The sequence below is a fragment of the Neophocaena asiaeorientalis genome, unplaced genomic scaffold, assembly GCF_003031525.2.
Source record: "Neophocaena asiaeorientalis asiaeorientalis breed wild unplaced genomic scaffold, Neophocaena_asiaeorientalis_V1.1 scaffold828, whole genome shotgun sequence".
Classification (NCBI taxonomy): Eukaryota; Metazoa; Chordata; class Mammalia; order Artiodactyla; family Phocoenidae; genus Neophocaena; species Neophocaena asiaeorientalis.
This window is the reverse complement of record NW_020175443.1, coordinates 1342193-1366569: the sequence shown is the minus strand read 5'-3', so window position 1 is coordinate 1366569 and position 24377 is coordinate 1342193. Positions and strand designations below refer to the sequence as shown.

The 24377-nt window shown below is 57.9% G+C and overlaps 2 protein-coding genes across 2 annotated transcripts; one reads left to right on the top strand and one right to left on the bottom strand.

Moving 5' to 3' along the window:
• Positions 1-2: 2 nt before the first annotated feature.
• RNF215 (ring finger protein 215) lies at positions 3-8585 on the top strand (the record flags this gene model as incomplete). The annotated part of the gene is made up of 10 exons (XM_024767948.1): positions 3-119; positions 376-519; positions 996-1067; positions 1148-1233; positions 1655-1811; positions 5898-6017; positions 6095-6238; positions 6468-6570; positions 6660-7282; positions 8369-8585. Coding segments are annotated over 9 exons (966 nt in total), but the record flags the coding sequence as incomplete, so codon positions are not given.
• A 1283-nt stretch (positions 8586-9868) lies between these two features.
• Positions 9869-24374, bottom strand: CCDC157 (coiled-coil domain containing 157). The gene is made up of 11 exons (XM_024768011.1): positions 24294-24374; positions 18383-18641; positions 16291-16462; positions 14951-15596; positions 14201-14278; positions 13657-13847; positions 13128-13304; positions 12791-12959; positions 11553-11692; positions 11013-11101; positions 9869-10923 (listed from the first exon to the last, which is right to left on the bottom strand). Exons 1-11 carry the CDS (start codon positions 24337-24339, stop codon positions 10674-10676), a joined length of 2217 nt encoding a protein of 738 aa, XP_024623779.1. The 5' UTR covers positions 24340-24374; the 3' UTR covers positions 9869-10673.
• Between the last annotated feature and the right edge of the window lie 3 nt (positions 24375-24377).

The window sequence follows — 24377 nt, the reverse complement described above, 5'->3', positions numbered from 1 at the left end:
GGGCCCGCGCCGTGCGGGTGGACGTGAGGCTGCCTCGGGAGGACGCTCTGTTGCTGGAGGGCGTCAGGATTGGCCCCGAGGCCGACCCGGCGCTCCCTCTGGGTGGCCGTCTGCTGCTGGTGAGCGCCGCTGAGCCATATGGCCCCCGCCCCGCCGTAGACTATGCACCCAGATCCAGCCTTCATCCTGGACCAAGCCCTGTCAGCCCAGCGCCCCTTCCCCAGGCTGCCCAGGCCCCCAGCATTCCGGCTTCCAGAACCTGAGATCAGATGCCCTCCCCTCCAGACTCATTCCCAAACCCTGGCCTTGCATCGCTTGTGTGACCGATCCCCCTTCCTCCCCCTCCTCTTTCTACCATGGCCCCTCGCCCCACAGGTGGACATCGTGGATGCGGAGCAGGAGGTGCCCGTAGAAGACTGGATTGCAGTGGCATACGTGGGCAAGGAGCAGGAGGCCCAGGTTCACCAGGAGAGTCAGGACAGCGGCCCACAGGCCTATCCTAAGGCTCTGGTTCAGCAGGTGCAGGGGGTGTATGTGGAAAGGGGGCTGGAGGAAGGGTTTTCAAGGCAACTGCTAGAGCCAGACTACCAGGTGGGCCCCTAAGGAGCTTCCAGAGAAGCCCTGGGCCTGGCTGGGGCAAGGGACCCCAGGGGTAGACTGGAGTCAGTGTGGTTGGCTCGTGGGAGGAGCCTCGAGAGAGTCAGGAAGCTCAACCAGACTCTGAGAGTATACAGTGGGGAGTTCCTGCTGCGAGTCGGTGGGCAAGCCTGCCTTGCTTGGACCAGGGAAAGCACAGTATTATTTGGGTCCTACAGAGCATCTGGGGGGAAGGTGAGAGGAATAAGGGTTTTTGCCCTTGATCTCAGGGAGCTTATAGCTGATCTGTCCCGAGGAAATGCTAACCGCAGAGCCAGGAGCTGAGAACAACTATGACCACAGGTGGTGAGACAGGTGTGTGGGCAGGGTGTGTGCTAGCCTCTGCCTCTGTCCTGCAGATGCGGAGGGCGCTCTTCCTGGGAGCCTCTGCCTTGCTTCTCCTCATCTTGAACCACAACGTGGTCCGAGAGGTAAACCGGATCAGGCTTTTGGGGCACATAGGCTGGGGAATGGGTGACCCGGCCTGGCTGACCTCCCTGTCCTCCTACAGCTGGACATATCCCAACTTCTGCTCAGGCCAGTGATTGTCCTCCATTATTCTTCCAATGTCACCAAGCTGTTGGAGGCACTGCTGCAGTGAGTTGGGATTTGGGCTCAAAGGACTGGGCTTGGGTGCTAGGGTGCTTGGCTTTGTCGTGGGCTCAGGGGTCCTGGGACCAGGGCCTTCCCTGTTAGTCTGAGACTGTAGCCTCCTAGTCTGAAAAACGGGTGAGAGGACTAGAAGGAGATGATTCTGTGGGCTCTATAGGTGGAGGTGATTGGCTCCAGCAAGGAGGAAGCCAGATTCCTGATTGACTCTTCCCTGTACTTGAGGGCCTCCTTGGCCGGCTGTTATGAGAACTAGAAAAACCACTGGCTGGGAAAGGCGTGGGGGCCAAAGCAGAAGGGCTGTGGGGTGATACTCAGGGGTATCCTTTTCCCACAAGGCTGGGGTGAGTGGGTCCGGGCCTCTCCTCCCAAGAGCCCTTCTGTCTGGCCCCTTGGCCTCCCCTCTCAGGAGGACCCAGGCCACAGCTGAGATCACCAGCGGAGAGTCCCTGTCAGCCAACATCGAGTGGAAGCTGACCCTGTGGACCACCTGCGGCCTCTCCAAGGACAGCTACGGAGGATGGCAGGACTTGGTGTGCCTGGGAGGCAGTCGGGCCCAGGAGCAGGTGAGCGCCTGGAGAGAGGAGGTGGGGGTGGGGGGACCACACACATGACTTGTCTCCAGTCCTGTGGCGTCTTCCTGCCCTGGTGGGGAGGACCACCCCTTGCACCTCCCAGGGCTGCTGTGAGGGTTCAGGGGCTGGGTGGGTGCTCCGTGTGGTGCCTGACCCGGGGTCATGCACAGTCAGCTTTAGCTGCTGCTGTTGTCACGTCCCTATCCCTCTCAGAAGCCCTCTTTGATTCCCTATCACCTGCAGAAAGAAATTCAGACTTCTTACCTGGCTTTCACAGCTCTCCTGATCACTCACCCTGTTTTTTCCCCAGTCTTCTCCCTACACTCCAGCCACTCTGTGCCATTTACCGGTCTCCACTCACGCCCCGGTCTCCTGCCACCGGGGCTTGTCTGTAGGCTCGGACATCCTCTTTCTCCAGCTCTGTATGTCCCAGTCCAGCCAGAGCCCTCACAGCTCTCATCCTCCTGCCTTCTTCGGAAAGCCTCCCTCACATTGGGCCCCCAACCCCCCTACTGCTTTTATTTTTATTTTATTTTTTTTACTGCTTTTATTTTTATTTTTTTTAATTCTTTTTTAATTTTTAAAAGAAATTTATTAATTTAATTTATTTATTTCTGGCTGCATTGGGTCTTTGTTGCTGTGCGTGGGCTTTCTCTAGTTGCGGCGAGCTGGGGCTACTCTTCGTTGTGGTGCGCGGGCTTCTCATTGTCGTGGCTTCTGTTATTGTGGAGCATGGGCTCTAGGCATGTGGGTCAGTAGTTGTGGTGCGTGGGCTCAGTAGTTGTGGCTCACAGGCTCTAGAGCACAGGCTCGATAGTTGTGGCACATGGGCTTAGCTGCTCCGCGGCATGTGTGATCTTCCCAGACCAGGGATAGAACCCGTGTCCCCTGCATTGGCAGGTGGATTCTCAACCACTGCGCCACCAGGGAAGCCCCCTCATAGGCCTCTTAGGACAGCCCATCCTGTGTGACCGTTGGGGACTGTGACTTTGTCTCCCGAAGGCCAGGCTGTGTTTTATTTGTCTCTGGCTTTCCCAGTGCTTGGCATAGAGGGGGTCAAAGGTATTGTGTCTGCAAGCATTTCTCAAATCCCCACTCTGCAGGGCAGGTTTTCCCCGCTCTCCTGATGCACAGCCTCCAGCATGCCTTGGTGAATGGGGAGCCGTGCAAGGCAGCTTCAAGTCAGGCAGACTTGGAATGAGGCTCTGAAACCTTAGCTGAGCAATGTTAGGCTGCGTGTTTAACCTCTGGTCTCACGTTCCTCATTTGTGAACAGGTATAGCACACGGCCACAAGATTGTTGAGATCGTGTATGTAAATCTCACGGCGGGCACTGAGCAGATGGGTAGCTGCTCCCCAACAGTACCTTTATTGTTATGAGTGCTCGAATAAGTCAACAGTCACCAAAGGTGACTGTTCTGATATTCTAGGACACTTGGGGGTCCGTGAGAAGGGCTGTGGAGGGTACAAAAGGCCTTGGAAGACCTGGGCTCTGCCGTTCAAGGCCTCAAAGACGGGCAGAGAAGAGGAACTTACACGGAGGCAGCCCAGAGCACAATTTCGCTTGAGCAGCGTGAACTGCAGTTCTGCAGAGGGAGGGGGGAGTGAGGCTGCGGGAGTGGAAGGAAGGGCTTTCTGGAAGAGGAGAGAGCCCGCCCTCTCTCCCCCTGGAGGGCAGCCCACATGGACTTCTGGGAGGGGCAGGCATTTGGTGAGGGGCTGTCAGATGAGAGACTGGGAGGAGGTGCGGGCAGAAAGCCTGGAGCTCAGAGAGGATCAGGCTGGGAGCGTGCCCAAGAGGCCAGGAGGTGGGCATGTACTGTAGGTCAGGTCAGGCTGGCTGGTTGTGAGGGCAACGCTGAACAGCCTTGGCCTTGCTGCTGGCCGGGGTGGCCCAGTACAGGTGTTGGGAGCCCACGGTAGCTGAGGTGTCTGAAGGATAGCCAGGGCCAGCTCTCAGCCCCAGGGCCCAGTCACCACTCCTCCAGCCTCTGGGCATCCAGAGCTGTAGTCACCATGTATCAGAAAAGTCTGATGACCATGTCCTACTGCTCTGATGGACAAGGCCCAACTCTGCCCTCCCTCCTCACCTGGGAGTCCCCAAGATGCACCGAGCCTGGGGAGATGGGGTCTCTGGCCTCCAGTAGAGCTCCAGGCCAGCCACACCCTCGGCCCACCCAGAACTCACTGGCCGCTCCAAAGCACAGAGCTCCAGGTTCTGCCCCAGAGAGCTTACAGTAAAGGTCGTGCGAGTCCTGCCACGTGTCAGCCTGGCTCAGCATGGCAGGGGGTATGAGGACAGGGCAGCTCCAGCCCTGGGCTCATGTGGCCCTATCAGGGGAGGAACTAGGCCAGAGACACTGTCACCTGCTGGGGTGATTACTGAGCTGGTGAGGGGCATGGCCCTCCAGGCATGGTGAAGGCGCCTGAGCTCAGCCTAGGGGCTTCGGGAGAGCTTCCTGAGCAGGTGTCACCATCCCTCCATGGACGAAAGGGGACGCGGACACAAGCCAGGGGGTGAGGGTGGGACAGAGTGTGAAGCTGGGGCTCACAGACCCCTCTTGGCAGTGGCCCCCAGAGTGCTTCCACCCTGAACTAAAGCAACATCTTGTGACCCTAACAGCACCTTGCCCATCAAATCATTTCTCAGCCCCTCTCCCACCACGTGTTGGCAGTTGAACTTCAGCACTGGCTGGGGAAGAACACGGTGGCAGAAAACTTATTTTTTTTTTTTTTTTTTTTTGCTGTACGCGGGCCTCTCACTGTTGTGGCCTCTCCCGTTGTGGAGCACAGGCTCCGGACGCGCAGGCTCAGCGGCCACAGCGCACGGGCCCAGCCGCTCCGCAGCATGTGGGATCTTCCCAGACCAGGGCACGACCCCGTGTCCCCTGCATCGGCAGGCGGACTCTCAACCACTGCGCCTCCAGGGAAGCCCAAGGCAGAAAACTTTTAAACGAATGCATTTTTTAGTTGTGACACGTCTGCAGGCCCGTGTGCTGGTGGGTTAGCGGCTGGGTCTTGTTTCCTCCACTGTGTCACCTCCTGAGCCAGCTGTTGAGTGGTCACAGCCTGTCTGCCGCACTGGATTTGGAGGCAGTTCAGTCTAGGTCAGTGTGTCCCCCTGAGGGCCTCTCAGAGGCGAAGTGAGGTACCTCAGACGTGGTTCCCTCCCACCAGCGGGAGCTGGAGGACCGCTGAGGGCAGAGTGGGTATGAGGAGGGTGGCAGGGGAGGTGAGGGGGGAACATTTGCCTGGCAGGGTTGGTCAGGGAGAGCTTCCAGAGCAAGAGGTGTCCAAAGCCATAAGCCAAGGGAGGGAGCGTGGAAGAAGAGCATTAGTTCCCAAGACCTGGAACAGTGTGGAAAGGCACAGATGTGGGAGGGGCAGGGAGCATGGGATGAGGGAGGGGGGAGGGGTGGAGATCAAGGGCCTTGAGGGCCCCCTGGTAGAAGAGTTTGGGTTTCCTCCTGAGGATGGGGAATGCGGAGGAGGCGGGAGGGGAGCATCAGAGGGAAGGGTCAAGTAGGGGTGCTGTGTAATCGGGTTTGCAGGTGAGATCCCTGTGACTGTGGGTGGGACCTGGGTGGGTGAGGCCTGAGCAGGGCACCTGAAGAGCAGCAGAGTGGGGAGGAGAGGAGGGGCGTGTGGGGCCTCTAGGGAGTGAGGAGACAGGGCCTAGGAACTAGCGCCCTCTCAGGCTGTGAATGCTCAGCCTGGATGGGCGTGGGTGGGTGGGTGATGGCAGCCAGGAAAGCAGACCAGGAGGAGTGCTGGGTAGGGATGGGGGTCCTGGGCTGGGGAGTCTGTGAGGCTGCCAGTAGATGCTTCTGTGAGTGCACAAACACCAGGTTTGTTGCCCAGGATTGGCCTGGGCTGAGCACTGATGTAGGGTGAATCTGGGGCAGCCCCTGAGAGAGCACGGGGCGGGGGTGGGGGACAGCAGCTTCAGAAGAGGAAGCCTGGCGCCTCTGGGGTCATGGTGCCCATGGACCTCATCTGCCTGGTCCTTGGGGTGGATTTACTGGGTAAAGAGGGTGGGGTGGCTCCGGTGCCCTGACACCCTGCTCTTCTCCCCAGAAGCCCCTGCAACAGCTGTGGAACACCATCCTGCTGGTGGCCATGCTCCTGTGCACAGGCCTCGTGGTCCAGGCTCAGCGGCAGGCGTCCCGGCAGAGCCAGCGGGAGCCCCGAGGCCAGGTGGGAGCCAGCCCTCGGGGGCCCTCGGGAGCCCTGGTGTCCCCAGCCCTCGGGAACTGTGTGCCCTTACCCCACAGGTGGACCTGCTCAAGCGCCAGGTGGTGCAGAGGCTGGCGTCCCTCAAGACCCGGCGTTGCCGGCTGGGCCGGGCGGCACAGGACCCCCCGGAGCCTGGTGCTGAGACCTGCGCTGTGTGTCTGGACTATTTCTGCAACAAGCAAGTTAGTGCCCTGGGCAGAGGCCAGCCTTCGGCTGACACGTGATGCCCCCTACCCTGCTCCCAAGAGACCTGAGAAGTACCCCAACCAGGCCTTCACCCAGCTCCACCAGACCTATGGAAAGCAGCATGGGGGTGGGGCAGGTCACAGGGGTTTCAGTTCTCCAGCTCAGGTGTGGGCGTGGGGCCTGTGACCCCCACTGGAGGCCTGAGCCCTCTCCCCGACCCTGCAGTGGCTCCGGGTGCTGCCCTGTAAGCATGAGTTTCACCGAGACTGTGTGGACCCCTGGCTGATGATCCAGCAGACCTGCCCGCTGTGCAAATTCAACGTCCTAGGTGAGCACCAAGGGTGGGGGCCCTTGACTGTCTCCACCTGGTTCCCACCTGACACCTCCCTCCCTGATATTTTTTCTCCTCTCCTGCAGGGAACCGCTACTCAGATGATTAGCTGCCCCAGCTGGATCTCTGCATGTGGGATCTCTGCATCCCTCCACCTGCATCCTGGCCCTGGGCCCTGGGTGCCTGAAACAAGATGGCAGGGGGAACAGGACAGAAAACCCTATGGGTGGAAGGAGGGATAGGGGCCTCCCCTGCTGAGGGGCAAGGTGCCCACCACATCCACACTGGGATGGAGGGACATCCACACTGGGATGGACAGCCCCCAGGCTGAGGATGCAGGGCCCAGACCCAGCAGGAAGAGAGGCTGCTTTGGGGCCTTTCTCTGCCATCCTGGGGTGTGCCTGCCTTCCACTCAGACAGCTCCCAGGACTCTGGCCAGGGACCTGGGGAAGAGGGTGTGGGCAGTGCTGCTGTTCCCAGGGCTCTGGGAGCTCTCTGGCCTGCCTGTCAGGGCATCCCTGGGGCCTGAGGCTGCAGTGGCCAGGTTTTGTGCTTATTTATTGGGGGTGGGTTGGGAGAGGAGCTATCTGGCCTTGGGGGCACTCTAACCTGACCATGTTCCATGACACATCTTGAAGGCTATGATGTTAAACCTAGCGGCCCTTCCATTGCCTGCTAACCCTCGGTCCTTGGGTACCGGCAGCTGGAGGTCCCATGGCCTGTCCAGCTGGGCTCCCTTCTGGGGCCTGGCTGGAACCAGAGGCCTTAGAAACCATCTAGTCCTGTGCTTCTCCGTGGGGTTACAGGTTGCTGACCAGGATACTTGAAGCCACAGGATAAATGTGGTACATCTTACAGGGGCATCTGTTTTTTTAGATTTGGGGTACGGGAGATTTAATATTAAACATGGATATATTTTAACATAAGATGTAAAATTTGTGTGGATGTTTTAAGATAAGTCGCCCTGGAGTCTACTGCCCATGGGAGGCAGATTCTAAAATGGCCCCCAAGATTCCCCCAGCCCTCATGGACATGCCTTATGTGATCCTGGCACTATGACGCTGATGGGTTTTACTCCCATGATTAGGTTGTTATATGGCACAGTTGACCTCAATATGGGAAAGCATCCAAGTGGGCCTGACCTAACCACGTGAGCCCATTAAAAGTAGAGAGTTTTCTCCAGCTGGTGGAAGGAGAGGAATTCAGAAATTTGAACCATGGAGGGGATTCAATGCCTGAGAAATTCTCTGTTGCCGACTTGAAGATGGAGGAGCCATGTGGCAAGAAGCTGGATGGCCTCTGAGAGCCCAGAGTAGCCCCGACAGCGACCAGCAAGGAAATGGACACCAGTTCGACAGCTGCAAGAACCAGAATTCTGCCCACAATCAGAATGAGCCTGGATTCTGCCCCACACCCTTGCAAAAGAAAGGCAGATGCTTTTTAAATTTTATTTATTTTTTATTTTTGGCTGCATTGGGTCTTTGTTGCTGTGCGTGGGCTTTCTGTAATTGCGGTGAGTGGGGGCTACTCTTGGTTGTGGTGCGCGGGCTCCTCACTGTGGTGGCTTCTCGTTGTGGAGCGCGGGCTCTAGGTGTGCAGGATTCAGTAGTTGTGGCATGCAGGATCAGTAGTTGTGGCTCTTGGGCTCCAGAGCACAGGCTCAGTAGTTGTGGCACACGGGCTTAGTTGCTCCGCGGCATGTGGGATGTTCCCGGACCAGGGCTCGAACCTGTGTCCTCTGCATTGGCAGGTGGATTCTTAACCACTGCGCCACCAGGGAAGCCCCTGGCAGTAGGTCCCATGGCCTGTCCAGCTGGGCTCCCTTCTGGGGCCTGGCTGGAACCAGAGGCCTTAGAAACCATCTAGTCCTGTGCTTCTCCGTGGGGTTACAGGTTGCTGACCAGGATACTTGAAGCCACAGGATAAATGTGGTACATCTTACAGGGGCATCTGTTTTTTTAGATTTGGGGTACGGGAGATTTAATATTAAACATGGATATATTTTAACATAAGATGTAAAATTTGTGTGGATGTTTTAAGATAAGTCGCCCTGGAGTCTACTGCCCATGGGAGGCAGATTCTAAAATGGCCCCCAAGATTCCCCCAGCCCTCATGGACATGCCTTATGTGATCCTGGCACTATGACGCTGATGGGTTTTACTCCCATGATTAGGTTGTTATATGGCACAGTTGACCTCAATATGGGAAAGCATCCAAGTGGGCCTGACCTAACCACGTGAGCCCATTAAAAGTAGAGAGTTTTCTCCAGCTGGTGGAAGGAGAGGAATTCAGAAATTTGAACCATGGAGGGGATTCAATGCCTGAGAAATTCTCTGTTGCCGACTTGAAGATGGAGGAGCCATGTGGCAAGAAGCTGGATGGCCTCTGAGAGCCCAGAGTAGCCCCGACAGCGACCAGCAAGGAAATGGACACCAGTTCGACAGCTGCAAGAACCAGAATTCTGCCCACAATCAGAATGAGCCTGGATTCTGCCCCACACCCTTGCAAAAGAAAGGCAGATGCTTTTTAAATTTTATTTATTTTTTATTTTTGGCTGCATTGGGTCTTTGTTGCTGTGCGTGGGCTTTCTGTAATTGCGGTGAGTGGGGGCTACTCTTGGTTGTGGTGCGCGGGCTCCTCACTGTGGTGGCTTCTCGTTGTGGAGCGCGGGCTCTAGGTGTGCAGGATTCAGTAGTTGTGGCATGCAGGATCAGTAGTTGTGGCTCTTGGGCTCCAGAGCACAGGCTCAGTAGTTGTGGCACACGGGCTTAGTTGCTCCGCGGCATGTGGGATGTTCCCGGACCAGGGCTCGAACCTGTGTCCTCTGCATTGGCAGGTGGATTCTTAACCACTGCGCCACCAGGGAAGCCCCTGGCAGATGCTTTGATTTCAGCCTTGTAAGGCCCTGAGCAGAGAACCCACCCACACAGGGCCAGGACGTCTGACCTACAGACCTGTGAGCTACTGAATGGATGCAGAGAGGAGCCGGGCTGTGACAGGTCCGCCCCCTGCCTCAGGGAGCACACCTGAGGGCTGGCTCTCAGCTGGGAGGGGCCCAGTCCAGACAGCCCAGGCTCCCTCAGTGAGCCCCCGGGCTCCACAGAAGCAAGAGTTGGGCAGCCTGTGGCCATGCCAGTTCAGCTACATACACAGCTCTTCTTGACTTTTCTCTGTAAACTGAGGTGCTCTACCTGTTGGCCTCCTGACCAGGGAAAACTGTCATAGAAAGCCAAGAGCATCCCCCATCCCACCCCCACACCCAGAACTCCTCAGCGAGGTCTTAGTGCCTGTCCTTCACAGGCAGGGTGGCTCAGGACAGGCTGGAGGCTTCGTGAGGAAAACTGGACTACTGCAGGCCTGGTGTGCCTGGCGGCATCAGTGCCCTGGCCCCAAGGGACAGGCCTGGGAAAGCCAGGGCTGGCTTGGGGTGTCCCGCTCTCTGGCTGGGTGAAGCCTTGCCCTGCCTTCAGTGGCCTCCTGGGGATCCAACCTCCTGGATTTAGAGAAACCCTTTCTGACTTGTGTTTCCTGAAGGTGGGGCGTTCCACAGTGAAAGGGGGGCTGATTTTCTTGGATCCTTAATGTCCCCATGCCCAGGTTCACAGCTGGGTGGTCCCTGCCTGCCTTTGTGAGCCTGAGCCAGAACCCTGGCCTCTGACTCCTTCCTTGCCTCAGGTGTCCTCACTGGGCCCACCGTGGCGGCTGCTCTCCTTCCCCTGCGCACCCCCTACCCTGACCCTGCTCTTTATTGGTGGGGGTCACTGAGTCCATGTTACCCCTTAGTCTTTGCAGTGAGAATCAAAAGACTGCTTTCACATCGCCCAGGTGCTAGAAGCTTCTTTCTGCCCTCAGTGTGTCCTCTTCCTCCACTGCCCCTGTCAGGAGGAGGCAGGAAGCTCCCATTTACTGAGGGTGCACAGTGTGCCAGACCTCTGCTGGCCAATGACCCACATGGCCGGGGACTCAGGACAGGGAAGGAAGGACTCTTGCCCTGCTGAGCCAGTGTGGTGAGGCCAAGGTCGCTGTGAGCAGATGGCCTGGGCTTTATTACATGGGGTGGGTTGCCAGCTTCCCGCCCTCCAGCCCCACCCCACTGCAGGCTACGTGGGCCGCTCCTGGGGCTGGTATGCAGGGCCGGCCTGGCCCCGGCTTGGTGACAGTCTCCTTCTTAGCCTGGCCAAGGCCCGGATGGGGTTCTGGGCACAGTTGGTCGAGTGGGTCACATCCTCTAGGGAGGACTTGCTGGGTCGACTGCAGGGCTGCTGAGGCGGGGAGGCCTGGGGCTGGCCCGGCAGGGTCCTGCCCGCACTGGCCGTCCTGCTGCCAGGTGAGTGCTGCCTGCCCAGGGGCCTGAGGGAGGATCAGACGGCAAGATCCCCTGTGAGCGAGGGGGACCACCCCACCCCCACATGCCCCGCCTCTGACAAAGCCTCACTCACCCTGGAGATGCTCTCTGGGCCTGGGCTGGGGGTGCTGCTCTGTGGATTCCCTTGCTGGGAGGGGTCCAGAGCTGGTCCTGTGGGATCAGCTGCAAAGAAAAGCAAGCTCAGAAAGGCCCAGGATCCCCTCTGCAGCGAACAGAGAGGGTGTCATAGAGGAGGCGGGAGGGCCTGAACCTGTCGCCATGGCCCCTTCCTCTGAGGGGCAGGGTTTGGAAAGCCTTCCAGGGCCTGTCCTTAGCCGTGGTAAGGGTGGGAAGGTTTGCTTTCTGACAAGGCTCCTGGTGCATTTGAAATAAAGGTTCAAAGGGCTAGAGGGGGGATTTGGAGCTAGAAGGCACGGTAACATCCTCATGCCTTCCTGAATCGTGGCAGATGGTTCACAAAAGCACAGCCTAAAGCCACCTGAGAGCCCCATGTGCAATGAGCTGGGCTGACGGCAGAGTCCCTGGGGGAAGCTGAAGACCTCTGCTGGGTTGGGGGCCTCTTCCAAGTCCCCAAGGGCCGGCCCCTTTCAGGTGGGGGAGCCATGCTGCCCACCTTGAGGGCCCCCTGCTGGGCCACCTCCCGGATCTTAGACAGCATGGATCGCAGCCGCCTGTTCTCCTCCTGTAGGACCCGGATACGGATGTCGTTGGCCTGCACCTGCCTCTCCATGTCGTCCGTGACGTTGCCAGAGCCTGTGGAGACCCACTATCTGGCACCCCACCCCATCAGGTCTGCCTCTTGTGCCCAACGAGACAGGACCTCAGAGGGCAGACACGCCAGCCGGTACGTGCCTAGGGTCCCCATGCCTAGGGTCCCCTGCCGGTGGCCCTGCAGGTGGGCGGGGTCAGCATACTGGACCTCTCACCTCATCTTTTTTCTCCTGAGGCCTTGTTCCCCCCCCTCCCCCTGCACTCCCTACTCCCCTGCCTGCTGGGAGGTGACCAAAGCCTTGCAGAATTTGAGAGCTGAGGGGGACCTGGAGCTCACCAAAAATTTAGCACATAGGTAAGAAAGTGAAGCTCTTCCAAGGCCACCTGTTTCCGGAGGGCCTGGGAGACAGTGACTCGTTCAAAGCCACAGCCGGCTCTTGGATATGAGTCTCAGGAATTCAGCAAGGATGTTCTTTCCCACTGCTGGGGGGGACAGATGCTCCCCCTGACTCTGAACCCAGGCAAGGTGCTGCCTGCTCTGGTTATCAGTTTCCTGGTTTGTCACAAGCGGCTGCTACCTGCCTCACGGGGTGGTTGACAGGGTAACACAAGGGCCCAGCACTCACAAGTGATGACTTATCATGACAAGCTAGATTGCAGTGGATCATCCCAACAGCTCTGCCCGGGGATTCACCCCAGAGCTTCAGGGGACTGGAGGGGTTGGGACGAGAACCCAGGCCGCCGGGCAGTCAGTCTTCCACTGAGATGGGTCCCTAGCACTCCCATGGACACTGGACAGTTGGGGCTGTGCCCCTGGAGCTGGCCCCATGGTGTAGTTTGGGGAGATGCCAGGACAGGGGACATGGAAGCTGAGCAAGGACTGGCCTGTGACGTGGTAAAGAGCACAGGCTACACAGGTAGCCAGACCTGGGTCTGGATTTGGCTGGGTGACCCTGAGCGGTCAGCTCCCCACTGGGCCTCTGTGTCCCCATCCACACAGAGGAGTGGGTAACACACAGAGCACCTGTGTGTTGTGGGGGCTCTGCCACCCTTGCTGTGGACCCGTGTCCTGCCCTGATGAGCCCTCAGCTGCCCACCCCCAGCCCCGGCGTGCCCTCTGCACCAACCCCGGGCCCCTACTTTGGATCTGGGCTTCCACAGGCCTGTGCAGGTCCGGAAAGGCCACCAGCAGCCTCTCCCGCTCCCTCAACTCCACGAGCTCACGTTCTCGCTCTGAGATGGTCAGCTGCAGATCCGCTGTTGCCCGCTCCAGGCCTTGCTTCTCTCGCTGCAGGCTCTGCAGCAGCTCCTGGGGCAGGGGAGGCTCAGAGCTGAGGACCGGCTCCCAGCCCGCTGGGGACACCCCATCACCTCCACTCCCCAGGCACGGGGCAGGCCCGCAGGTGCTTAGCTGGCTGCAGGTTCCTCCAGAGAAAGGGAAGTACCGCCCCTGCCCCCTCGCCCTGCCTGCTCACACCTGCTGGGCCTGGAGCTGGCACTGCCCCTGCTCCCTCTCGCTCTGCACATGCTGCAGTTGCTTCTCCACGTGGACCCGCTGGGCCTCGGCCTCAGCCAAACTGCCCCTCAGCTCCTCACGCTCCTGGTCCAGGGTGTCCAGCTGCTGTAGCAGGGCTCGCTGTTTGGCCTGCAGGGACTGAGCCGGGATGGGCAGGAGGGAGGCCATGAGGCCCATGGGGCCAGGCCCAGACACGCAGGACAAAGGAGGCAGCTGTATCCAAGCCCACCCCCTTGTGCTACATCTGTCTGTGCACATGTGTGCAGTAGAAGGGGTGGAGGGAAGAAGGGAGCAGACCCCAACCCTGGCAAGGCCAGGACCCCCAAGCTTGGAGATCCCGCCCCCCCTGGAAAGCAGACCTCGCCCCCACTTCTTTCCAGTCACAGTCACCACTCAGGAATTCTTCTCCTTAGGTCTCCAGTGTCTCCCCCCTGTCAGTGGGGAGCCCTTTCTCTTCCCTTCGTTGCAGGAGACCAGGCGCTGACCTCACCTCCTGGTGGAGGACCATGCTATCGACACGGGCCTTCTCCTTGTCCAGCTCTGTGCTGGCCCAGCGGATCTGCTGGCTGGCTCCGTCCAGCCGCCCTGCCAGCAGCTGCACCTGCTCTTCCAGCTGCTGCACCTGCCTCTCAGCCTCCGCCCTGTGCTCAGCCTCCTCTTGCAGCTCCTGGGCCTTCGTCTCTGCAGGATTGAGCGGGCGGGGGAGGGGGTAGAGTGGGGGAGCCCTGGGGAGTTCCTGCACTGCCTCTGACCCAGGACAAGACCTGGGAAGGGGGGCAGTGGTCACAGCACATCTCTGGGCCTCAGTGTCCTCAGCCACAAAATGGGGCTCTGAACCCTGCCTGAGGTGGGTTCTGAAAACAGAAGGTACTCTCTGGGTGGGAGGTGGCATCACCCAACAGTGTGGCCTGTCAGACCCAGCTTCCTCTGTGGTTCCCTTTAGCTTTGCCCCCGAAGCCCAGGAGACAGAGGGTGCTGGTCCATCCACTGAGCACATGGCACACGGTACAGGGCTCCATGGCAGGGCTCCTCACCCATGGCCCGCGTGGACTCCCGCTGCTGCTTCAGCTCCCCCTCCAGGGTGGACACCTTTGTCTTGAGGTCACTTGTTTCTATGGCAGCCGAGAGAGAGGCCCTTCAGAGGCTCCCTTGGGCCTGGCTGGCAGCCTCAACGTCCAGTGCACCCCACAGCATGGTGGCAGCCCTAGCCGGGGTGGAGGAGTTCTGGGGAGGTGCCAGGAGGCCTGGGTCCCTGTCCACTCTGCTTCCTGTCGGCTGGCTGACTCTCTGGGCTTCAGTGTCCTCCATGGGGGTGACTTGCCCAACTCCCTCAGGCCTCACAACTTCAGCAGGAGCTGGCCCACTGGGAGTGCAATAGCTGCATCTCTCTGCCTGACGGCTTCTACTGAAGCCAAAGAGGGGCCTCAGCTGGCTGGAGCTACCTGGGGGATGAACTTCCCAGGAGTCCCCTTTGGTGACCGACAGGAGTGAGTGTATGAATCCGCCACTCCCTCACCCCTCTCGTGGGACGACTCGGAATTCTACACAGGCTCCTGCGTTCCCCAGTGGGATTAAGCTCCCGTTGCCCACAGTGTAACCAGCTTGATAAGCACACCCCTTTTCCCCTGCCTTCCCTTCCCTGCGTCTGCTGCCCACTCCCAGTCCAGGTTTCTTCCACACCGACTCCCAGCACCCACAGCCCCGTTGCGGGGTCTGCTCCTGGAGGAGCCCATGCTCAGGCTGTGGTAGAGCCTGGCACTGAGGGTCCGGCCTCAGGCACAGACCTGCGAGCAGCTGCCGCCTGTCGTGCTCCCACTGGGCCAGGCGCTGCTCGGCCTCGTCCGCCTGCCGCCGCTGTGCCCCCTGCTCCTGCTGCAGGGCCTGCTCCAGCTCGCCCACCTGCTTCCTCAGTCTGTCCTTCTGCCCCTTAGCCTCCTCCAGCTGGGCCCTGAGGGGCCCCACAAGCTGAGTGAGGGCCCCCATGTGCTTGCTGAGGCGTGCCAGGTCTTTGCTCTGCTCGGCTGCCCAGTGGCCCATGGTGGTGGCTGGCAGCGGCCTGAGCCCCATGCTGTCCTGCACCAGATGCTGGAACTGGCCTAAGGACGAGGGCAAGTTCTGGCTCTGACACAGGCTGATGACCATCTTGCCCACCTCCTGCAGGCTGCCCTGGACGCTGGTGCATGCATCACAGGGCACCAGGGCTGTCTCCATGGTCTGGGAGTGGACACTCCTGGTGTTTTTGGCCGTCCTGGCTGGACACTGCAGGGAGACACTGACAGGGAGTCTGTCCAGCTCTTGGCAGGTCTGGGGCAAGCCTGGCATTGGTGAGGTGGGCTTGATGAGCTTGGCAGTCACAAATTCAGGGCTCCTGGCTGGCTCGCCCTTGGCTGTGGGCTTGGAGGTGGGGGTCTCCCCTTGGTTTGCCCTTTTCTGTAGTCAGGAAGAGAAAGGGAAAGCAGGTGAGGGAGATGGGCCTGGGAGGTGACCAGCTCTCTGGGGATTTCTGTGACAGCAGCCACTCCTGATGCTCAGACCTTCAGATGATATCTGATACCAAGGTGAGTGAGAGAGCATGCCTTCTCCTTTCTGCTGCCTCAGCTTACCAAGCCCAGGCTCCATGCTGTTACATGCATGGCACTGGGAGGGTATTACAGTGACAGACACAGCTGCCGGGTACTGGGCCCTTGCTTAGTGGACTTGTCTGCTCTTGTGTTGCTGAAGCCACTGTCAGTTTCAGTTTCCTTCCCATTATGGTGACAGTGGTCCTGCCCACCAGGTGGTTGTGAGGGTTATGGAATAACCCATAACAAATGGGGTCGATACAAACACCCAACAATGCCCTGGGAGGTAGGGCCTGTTATCACCCCCACTGCACAGATGAACAAACTGAGGTTCAGACTAGGTAGGATTTTTCCAAAGCCCCACAGTGTAACCTGCAGAACCAGATGGCCCACACATGACCCCCAAGGCCTGCATTGCGAACTGCCAGGCTGCATGGGCCTTGAGTGGGGGCTCCAGAGTGGAGCCAGCGACAGATGCGGTGCACATGTGGTGTGCGAGGAGCCTGGAGCAGGTGGACTGATGTGAGGGTGACTGCAGTTGGGGAAGCGGGTGGCTGACCCACCTGGGGGGCCACCTGCTGAATGAGCATGACCAGCCTCAGCAGGCTGTTCCAGAAGCGCCGCACCGTGAGCCCCACGGACATGCAGGGCCTGGCAGCCCTGGCGGGGGGCACCGTCTGCTCCACGCCGAGGTTCTCCAAGTAGCTCACGCAGCTCTGAAGCAGCAGCAGGAGCCTGTGGGCAGAGACGGCAGGGTTGGCTGGGGCCGAGCCCAGCACCAGTGTGCCCTCACACCACACGACCAGCAGCCTCCTGCTCTGGGAACCGGCACGGGCGTCAGGGACTCGGAGTGTCTCAGAATACGCTCTGCCTGACCCAAGAGCCACTTCTTCCGGGAAGCCCTCCCTGAGGGCTAAGCTTGGGGCCCCTTCGGGGCCTCCTGGGTGGCAGCACTTCTGCCTGGCTGCTCCCCACTGGACTAGGAGGCTCTGGGAGGCTGGGCCTTGCCTCGGTTGTGTCCAGAGTCCTCAGAAAGTTCTGGGTAAGTGGCTGCCTTCCACCATGTGGCTCAGAGCCTTCACCTTGCAGAGGACCCAGCTGAGACCCCCCAAAGCGGAGGAGGCTGCGTACAGCCTCAGGGTGAGTGTGCAGGGCAGTGTGCCCTGCGGTTTCCTGATTCTAGTTGGGGGTGGGGGTTCTCCTGTGGAATGAGCTGCTTCTGCCACAACGGAGACTGGAGTGAGAGAGCCAGGTCCCTATCCTGCCCTGAGTCAGGGGCTAATTTTAAGGAAAAGGGGTGTTGGGAAGAGAAGTAGGTAATTGCATGGGAATCAGGCTGTTTTAAAAGAAGAGATACTGTGTTTACAAAACATGGGCAGATAAGTGACCTCAACTTGTTGCAGGTGCAGGAGGGTCATCCCAAACCAACTGTGCCCTTGGGCAGAGAGGGCCTGGGGGAGGGTTACTGACTGCTCCAGGCCATACCCCTCTCTGGGCCAAGGTGTTCTCCTCTGTGAATGGGGACAATGAATGAGCAGCACTGGAGGGTGGAGAGTGACCTGGACAGACGGGCCAGGCGAGGGGTGGGAAGGCGGGTCAGCTCCAGCTTTCTAGAAGGCGGATGGGTGAACTGGGCCCTGACGGGCTTGGCCAGCACAGGGACGAGTAGGCGGGGCACTCCTAGCAGAGGGCACAGCAAGGAAGGAAGGTGTGTTCTGGGCTCACACATGTTCAGCCCCCTACAGGGTCCAGGTAGTGCTTTCACACCGTCGGCTCCTCCAGGCCTCTGAGTGGTTACCCTGGCTTCTAATTGTCTCCAAGCAGGTCATCCCCAAACTGCTGGGGTCCCTGCCTGTCTGGCACCCATGACTTCATTAGCATGCAGGGTTTGGAGCACATGGAGCCTGGACTGCGGTCCCCAGGGAGTGGAGGCTGACGTGAAAGACAGTGTAGAATGCTAATGTGAAAGACAGTGTAGAAGTGGTGGGGCTGCAGGGGAATCCACTGGCCTCCTTCCCAGCAGGGCCAGGATTTGGAAAAGCACATCCCATGTCTGGCCCTGTGACACATGGAAGGGACAGGAAAAACAGCCTGGGATGGAAAGTCTGAGCAGCAGCTGTAGTGTCCTCGACACACAGAAACCCTAAGGAAGCAGCTGGCGGTGGCTGGAGAAGTAGCCGTCAGAGCTGTGGTGTCACAGAGACCAACAGGGTGGCCAGCAACTCCCTGAAGGTGGACTATAAGACACATGGCACAGGGGCTTCCCTGGTGGCGCAGTGGTTGAGAGTCCGCCTGCCAATGTAGGGGACGCGGGTTCGTGCCCCGGTCTGGGAAGATCCCACATGCCGTGAAGCGGCTGGGCCCGTGAGCCATGGCCGCTGAGCCTGCGTGTCCGGAGCCTGTGCTCCGCAGTGGGAAAGGCCGCAACAGTGAGAGGCCCGCATACTGCAAAAAAAAAAAAGACACACAGCACAGCACGATGCAGGTGAGATCGCTATGAGGGCCCTGAACCAACTGGCCCCCGACAGCATTCAGTCAAAGGTGATTGTTGTCATCAATGTCATCACCCCGCCAGAAGCGGATCCTGTGGCTGCTACTGGTTTATGGGGTGGGTGCCAGCATCCTGAGATGACCAGGTTTGGTCCAGGCTCTCACCTGTCGATGACCAGCTCCAGCAGCACAGCGTGGGACAGCTGCGTGAACTCGGGGTCACCTGGCACGTGGTCGTAGTGCTCTAGCAGGGCCACCATGTCCAGGTCACAGGCCATGCGGTCAGGGAACTTCCAGGAAGGGAAATGCATGGGCCCGGCACGCAAGAACACGTCCACGATGGTGCCCTGAAGGTCGGTGAGGTCCCTGCGCAGGCTGTCCATGCAGGCCTGGCTGCCCAGCAGGTGTGCCATCCTCGTGGCTCCTGGGGTGGACAGAGAAGATCCCCGTTAGCCAGAGCCACGTGGCTGCTGCTGGAGGAAGCTTCTGAAAACCCCAGAAAACCTGCTGAAATCCAACCTCGACCCTGGGGAGAAGTCGGTTCCCTGGCCCCTTTGGGACCTGCTTATGGGTGACCTCACCAGCCTCCCTCTCATCCACCCTACCCCACGCCCACACTACTGATTTCCTCGGTCCACAAGTCCCTCTGAGGACCTGTGTGTGCCTGGCCCCTGCTAAGTGCTGGGTGGATACAGCTGTGTATGAGGTTGTACTTGCTGTCCTTCCCTCCCTGAGCAAAGCACTGGACCGGCTACTGACAACAAAAAGTCAGTTGTAGCTACAGTATGACAGGGAGCACTGGACCACCCCTGGCCACTCTCGTCTCCTGCCTGGACTGCAGCAGCAGTTCCAGCTGGGCCACAGGCCTGCCCACTGGAATCTGATCCACTTCTGCTATGGAGACCTCGGCCAAGCCTATCTGACCACATCACACTGGCCAACAACCCCTCAGGCCTCACTTTGGCCCTTGGGAGAAAGGCTACCTCCAGGCACACCCCTCCCCTTGTCCTCTCTCGTCACCTCCCCTCCCCTCCCCTCCACATACCATCAGCTACAAGCAGCAGCTCCTGTGCAGGCACTCGTTTCTGAATCCATGCCCATCTGTCTCTTCCATCTGAGTCATGCTTCCCCCATCCAATTCCCATCACCTGCCTAACTCCTCTCATCCTTCAGGGTTCCCGGACATCACCTCCTCCAGGAAGCCTTCCCTGACCACCCTCCAGGCTGGCTTAGATACTCCCTCTGGGCTTTCCCCATCTTGGCCCTGATTGCTCTCTGCAGGAATGGCCTCTGCTCTCTAGGACAGGTCCTCACTGCACCTCAGTCACTGTGGTATCCCCAGTATGGCAGCCTGGGGCCTGGCCTATTGCAGATGCTCACTGACAAATGAACGACTAGTAATTGAACGGAGAAAAGAAAAAGAATCCACAAACAAAATTTAAAATACCTTGACTTTGGGAGGAGAACAAGTCCTGAAGTGTAAGAGAGGAACACCTGAAAATTTGTATGGATAGCTATCCTAATCACTCTGGTGACAGGGGGCCCATTATATGTTGATACAGGGGTCCCAGTCCTGCCCCTTTCTGGCTGTGTGGTCATGGGCAAGTCACTGCACCCCTCTGAGCTCCAGCTGTCTCACTTTTAAGATGGGGACACCATCCCCCATCAGGCCAGGTGGTATCTGCAAGTAATGTGCTTGGTCCAGGACTTTCCTGGTGGTGCAGTGGTTAAGAATCCACCTGCCAATGCAGGGGACACAGGTTGGTTCCCTGGTCTGGGAAGATCCCACATGCTGCGCAGCAACAAAGCCCGTGTGCCACAACTACTGAGCCTGCACTCTAGAGCCCGTGAGCCACAACTACTGAGCCCTCGTGCCACAACTACTGAAGCCCACGCGCCGCAACAAGAGAAGCCACCGCCATGAGAAGCCCGCGCACTGCAACAAAGAGTAGCCCCTGCTCACCACAACTAGAGAAAGCCCGCAGGCAGCAATGAAGACCCAACACATCAAAAAACAAAAAAGAATAAAAAAGTGCTCGGTCCAGGGCAAGGCACCAGTAAAAGTTCTGCAGCCATAGTAACTATTATTACTGTGATTACTATTACTAGCAGTAACAACAGCAAAGACCATCCTTGTCTGGAGCTGCTGTCTACCTTCCATATTTCCTTTTCTCCCCTGCGGCCCGCACAGATTGCTTCCCTTCCATCTTTGCCGTGTGTGGACATCTGAAGACAGTGATTTGGATGAACCATCCCTGGCCCTTGACTCAGAAGGTCTGGCCCCTCCCGTGGCTCTTCGCAGGCCTCTGACAGCAGGTGTCAGAGCCAGCAGCCCTGTGGATGCTGAGCCCTGGTCCCTCCCCACCCTGCAGTGGGGGCCCCTTGTCCTTTGTGGTTTTCTCAGCAGCAGAAAGTTCCTTGCACCAAAGCCCCACCCTGCAGCAGGGGCTGCTTGGGCAGGATTTAGGCCCCCAGGAAGTCCAGGCCTGGCAGGGAAACCTCTCTTCCTCCAACCTGTTCCCATCTCCCAACCTTCCTCATTGCAGAAAACGGCACCCTCACTGGAAGCACCTGGGCACTTCCTCGAATCCCTTTCCTTTATCCCCACATCCAGGCACCCAGTGCTGCCACCTCCACATCCCACCCACTCTGAGAACCTGCCACCTCTGTCCATCAACACTGCTCCACACCCCCCACCTCCCCCAGACCACTGCCCCAGCCTTCCTGAGGGTCGCCCTCTCCCCTCCCCAGCACCCCCTCGCACCTCGGCGTCTCACCCCCGTAGAATATGCTTCCTCCCCATACTCTGTCTAAATAAGATGCCTCCCTCAGATCCCCGGGCTGGTGAGGTCCCCTGTTACACATTCTCAAAGCAGCCTGTGCTTTTCCCTCCCAGTACACACCACAGTGGCATGGAATCATTGAGTCATTATTTGCAGTTGGGAATCTGTCTCCCTGCGAGCACATAGACCGTTTTTTAGTTCACTGTGGTATGACCTGGCCACCTGGGCTGGGACCTGAGGGCCTGCCTGTGCCCACAGGTGCAGGGAAACCCAGAGGCCCCAGGGTGGTTCCTGAGGGCAAGCCAGCCTCTCTGGCCTCCCAGAGGACTGGGCCCTGTCCTCAACTCTGCACAGGTGCCTGTCCGTGGAGCTGGATGTCTGAGTGCCCCCAGCTCTTGGACTTGCCTGTGGGCTTTCGGGCTCAGGGTCAGAAGCTCAGCCAGGTGCCTGGCTTCCCGTGTCCAGCTCTGCAGTCCCTGGGAGTGGATGTAGGGAGAGTGAGGGAGTGGGCACTCAGGGAGGGCTTCCTGGGAGTGGGGGGCAGGGAGGAGGCTGTCCCAGAAGAAGGGGGTTGTTTCAGGCTGGAGGATGGGGCAAGGGAAAGGGTAGGTGGGGTTGCCAGCCTTGAGCCTGAGCACCGCTGGCTCTGACTACAGGACCTACTGTCGGCCACTTTCCAAATCCACCTCCTTTATTTATTTATTTTTATTTTTTGGCTGCACCACGCGGCACGTGGGATCTTAGTTCCCTGACCAGGGATTGAACTCGCGCCCCCTGCATTGGAAGCGCAGAGTCCTAACCACTAGACCGCCAGGGAAGTCCCCAAGTCCACCTCCTTTAAACAGATGAGGAAACTGAGGCTTTGGGAAGTTAGGGGGCTAGCCTAAGATCACTCAGGGAGCTGGGACTCTTGAGTCCAACATCTTCAGGCCATACTACTTCTAGAGCAGCACTGGACAAAAGAAATATAATGCAAGCCATGTATGGGTTTTAAAATTTTATACTTGCCACATTAAAAAAACTAAAAAGAAAGAGGTAAATTAATTTTAATAACATATTACTTAACAATATACCCAAAATATCTCTTCAATGTTAAATCAATATAAAATATTGTCTATTTTTTTGCATTAAGTCTCAAAGTCTATTTTTTTGCATTAAGTCTCAAAATCCAATGTCTATTTGACACATCCCAATTTGGACCAGCCACCATTTTCATATACAGCACCACATGGGCTGGTGGCTACTATACTGGACAGTGCAGGGGTAGGGGATCAGATCCTGTGTTCATTAAGCAGATGGTGACTAAGTATCTTCTACATATTGGGCATTGTGTCAGGGATAGGGACAGAGCAGGGCACACAGAGCACTGTCCCCCAGGAAGCAACATCTATGTCTGAGCGTCTCTGCAGGGGGCAAGTCTTGGTGTGTCAGCTCTACAGTTCCACCCACAGGTGGGGTGATGAGTCCCCACAATACACACACACACACACACACACACACACACACACACACACACACACACAGGTCCACTTCCCACATACAAATGTTGCCTCAGTGATGGCCTCTCATAAGATATTGCCACCCATGAGGTGTTATGTCCCCAAAGAATGAGGCAGAAACAAACAGAAAAACCGACTGAAACATTCTGGGTTTCCTTCCTGGAATGGCAGGAAGGAAATAAATACAGCAAGCAAAAAAATCCCACCCTGGGAGGAAGGGTTTTCAGATGGCAAAGCACCTGGAACTCAGGAGCTTGCTTGTGCAGACGTAAAGAAACAGTGACCTGTTCACCCTCAAATAACTACAGCTGCCATCTGGGGCCATCTGGGGCCATATGTTAGGTTCTGGTTCTGATGAGCAGCAGCAAATGCCAAAGCAGTAAGAATATACAAGAGCAAAACACAACATTGGAAAACATCCAAGGTTACCCTACGTCGTTTCTTCTGAACAGTGGGGATTTGCAGATACAAGCCTGTTTTGAGAAACGTGTGTGTGTGGGTGGGTTTGTGTGTGTGTCAAGTGAAGGAACACTTGACACAGGCTTTCTCTGTAATTCCTGGGTCCTGAGTAGAACCCTCTCCCTGAAGCTGCCAGCCCCGCACTGTTCCTGAGATCACACAAGTGCTGGCACTAATTGAGCCATCACTACTCTGGTGTGGGAGCAGCAGGTAACTCTGCCTCTCCTCAGACCCCTCAGCCCAAGGTGGACTTTTAACTCTCAGAGAAGTGAAGGAGCCTTTCCTGCACTACCGTTTAACATTCGAGTCCTTTCCCTCTCTTCTCCCGCTTCTCTCTCGAGACCCCTGGGACCCTACCCCTCAGGTAAAGATTATGCCTCCCTCCTGGCCAGTGCACCCATGGAAACACTTTAGAAACTCTAAAACCATCTAAATGGCAGTGTCAGTCTCTGACTCAGGAGTGCTAATTGCCTGGATCCCTGGAGACACTGAAGGAATCCAGTGAAGACAAAGGAGTAAGTAACTGCACTAATAGAGAAGAATGGCCTGGGTTTGGATTCTCACTCCACCATGTGAACTGAGGATGTGAACCTCTCTGTCCTCACCTGTAAGTAAGTTGCTATATGAAATAAATGATGTAATGCATGTAGTGTTTGGCACATGGTCTGGCTCATGGTACGTGTTCAATAAATCCTATCATTATAATTCAACATTAATAATAACAATGACATAAACCAACTATGGTGTGTATGTGAGGAAGAGAGACGGGGTGGAGACTTGGGAGGGCATCTTTTCCTATCCCCCCTCCCCCACCCCCCATTTCACAGGTTAAGAAATTGAAATCCAGGCCAGGGTTCAGGAGTTGGGAGACAGGGGAAAGGGAGGAGAGGCTCTCAGGAGGGGAAGCGAAAAGGGCGGGATTCGAGGTGTGCTGCGGGGCGGGAAAGTGGTCCGCAGGGACCAACCAGCGGGCGTGAGGGGTGGAGCCTAAGGAGGAAACCTTGATTTGAGTTGGTCTACGGGGTTTGAGGGCGGGACTATGGAAGCCAGGGGTGGAACTGGAAAAGGCAGGCCCGTGGGAAAAGGGACCCGTGGGAATTAGGGATTGAGATTTGGGAAGGGGGCCTGAAAGAGGTGGGCCTGAAAGCAAAAGAGGGGGCTGGGGGAATAGGGAGGCGGGGCTTTGGCCAAAGTGGGAGGCCAATGGGAGAGAGCGGGGGCCTTGGAAGGCGGGGGTCGGAGAGAGAGAGGAATCTTCTGGTGGAGTAAAGGGTAGGGGGGCCGGGGCCGTGGGGTGCGTGCGAGGGCGTCGGCGGGAGATGTAAAACGTCTCACCAGTCTCCGGCGTCGCAGCCTCAGCCACTGTGTCTGGTCGGCTCATGAAACTGCCCCTAAGTGCGCCTGCAGCTCCTGGGATCC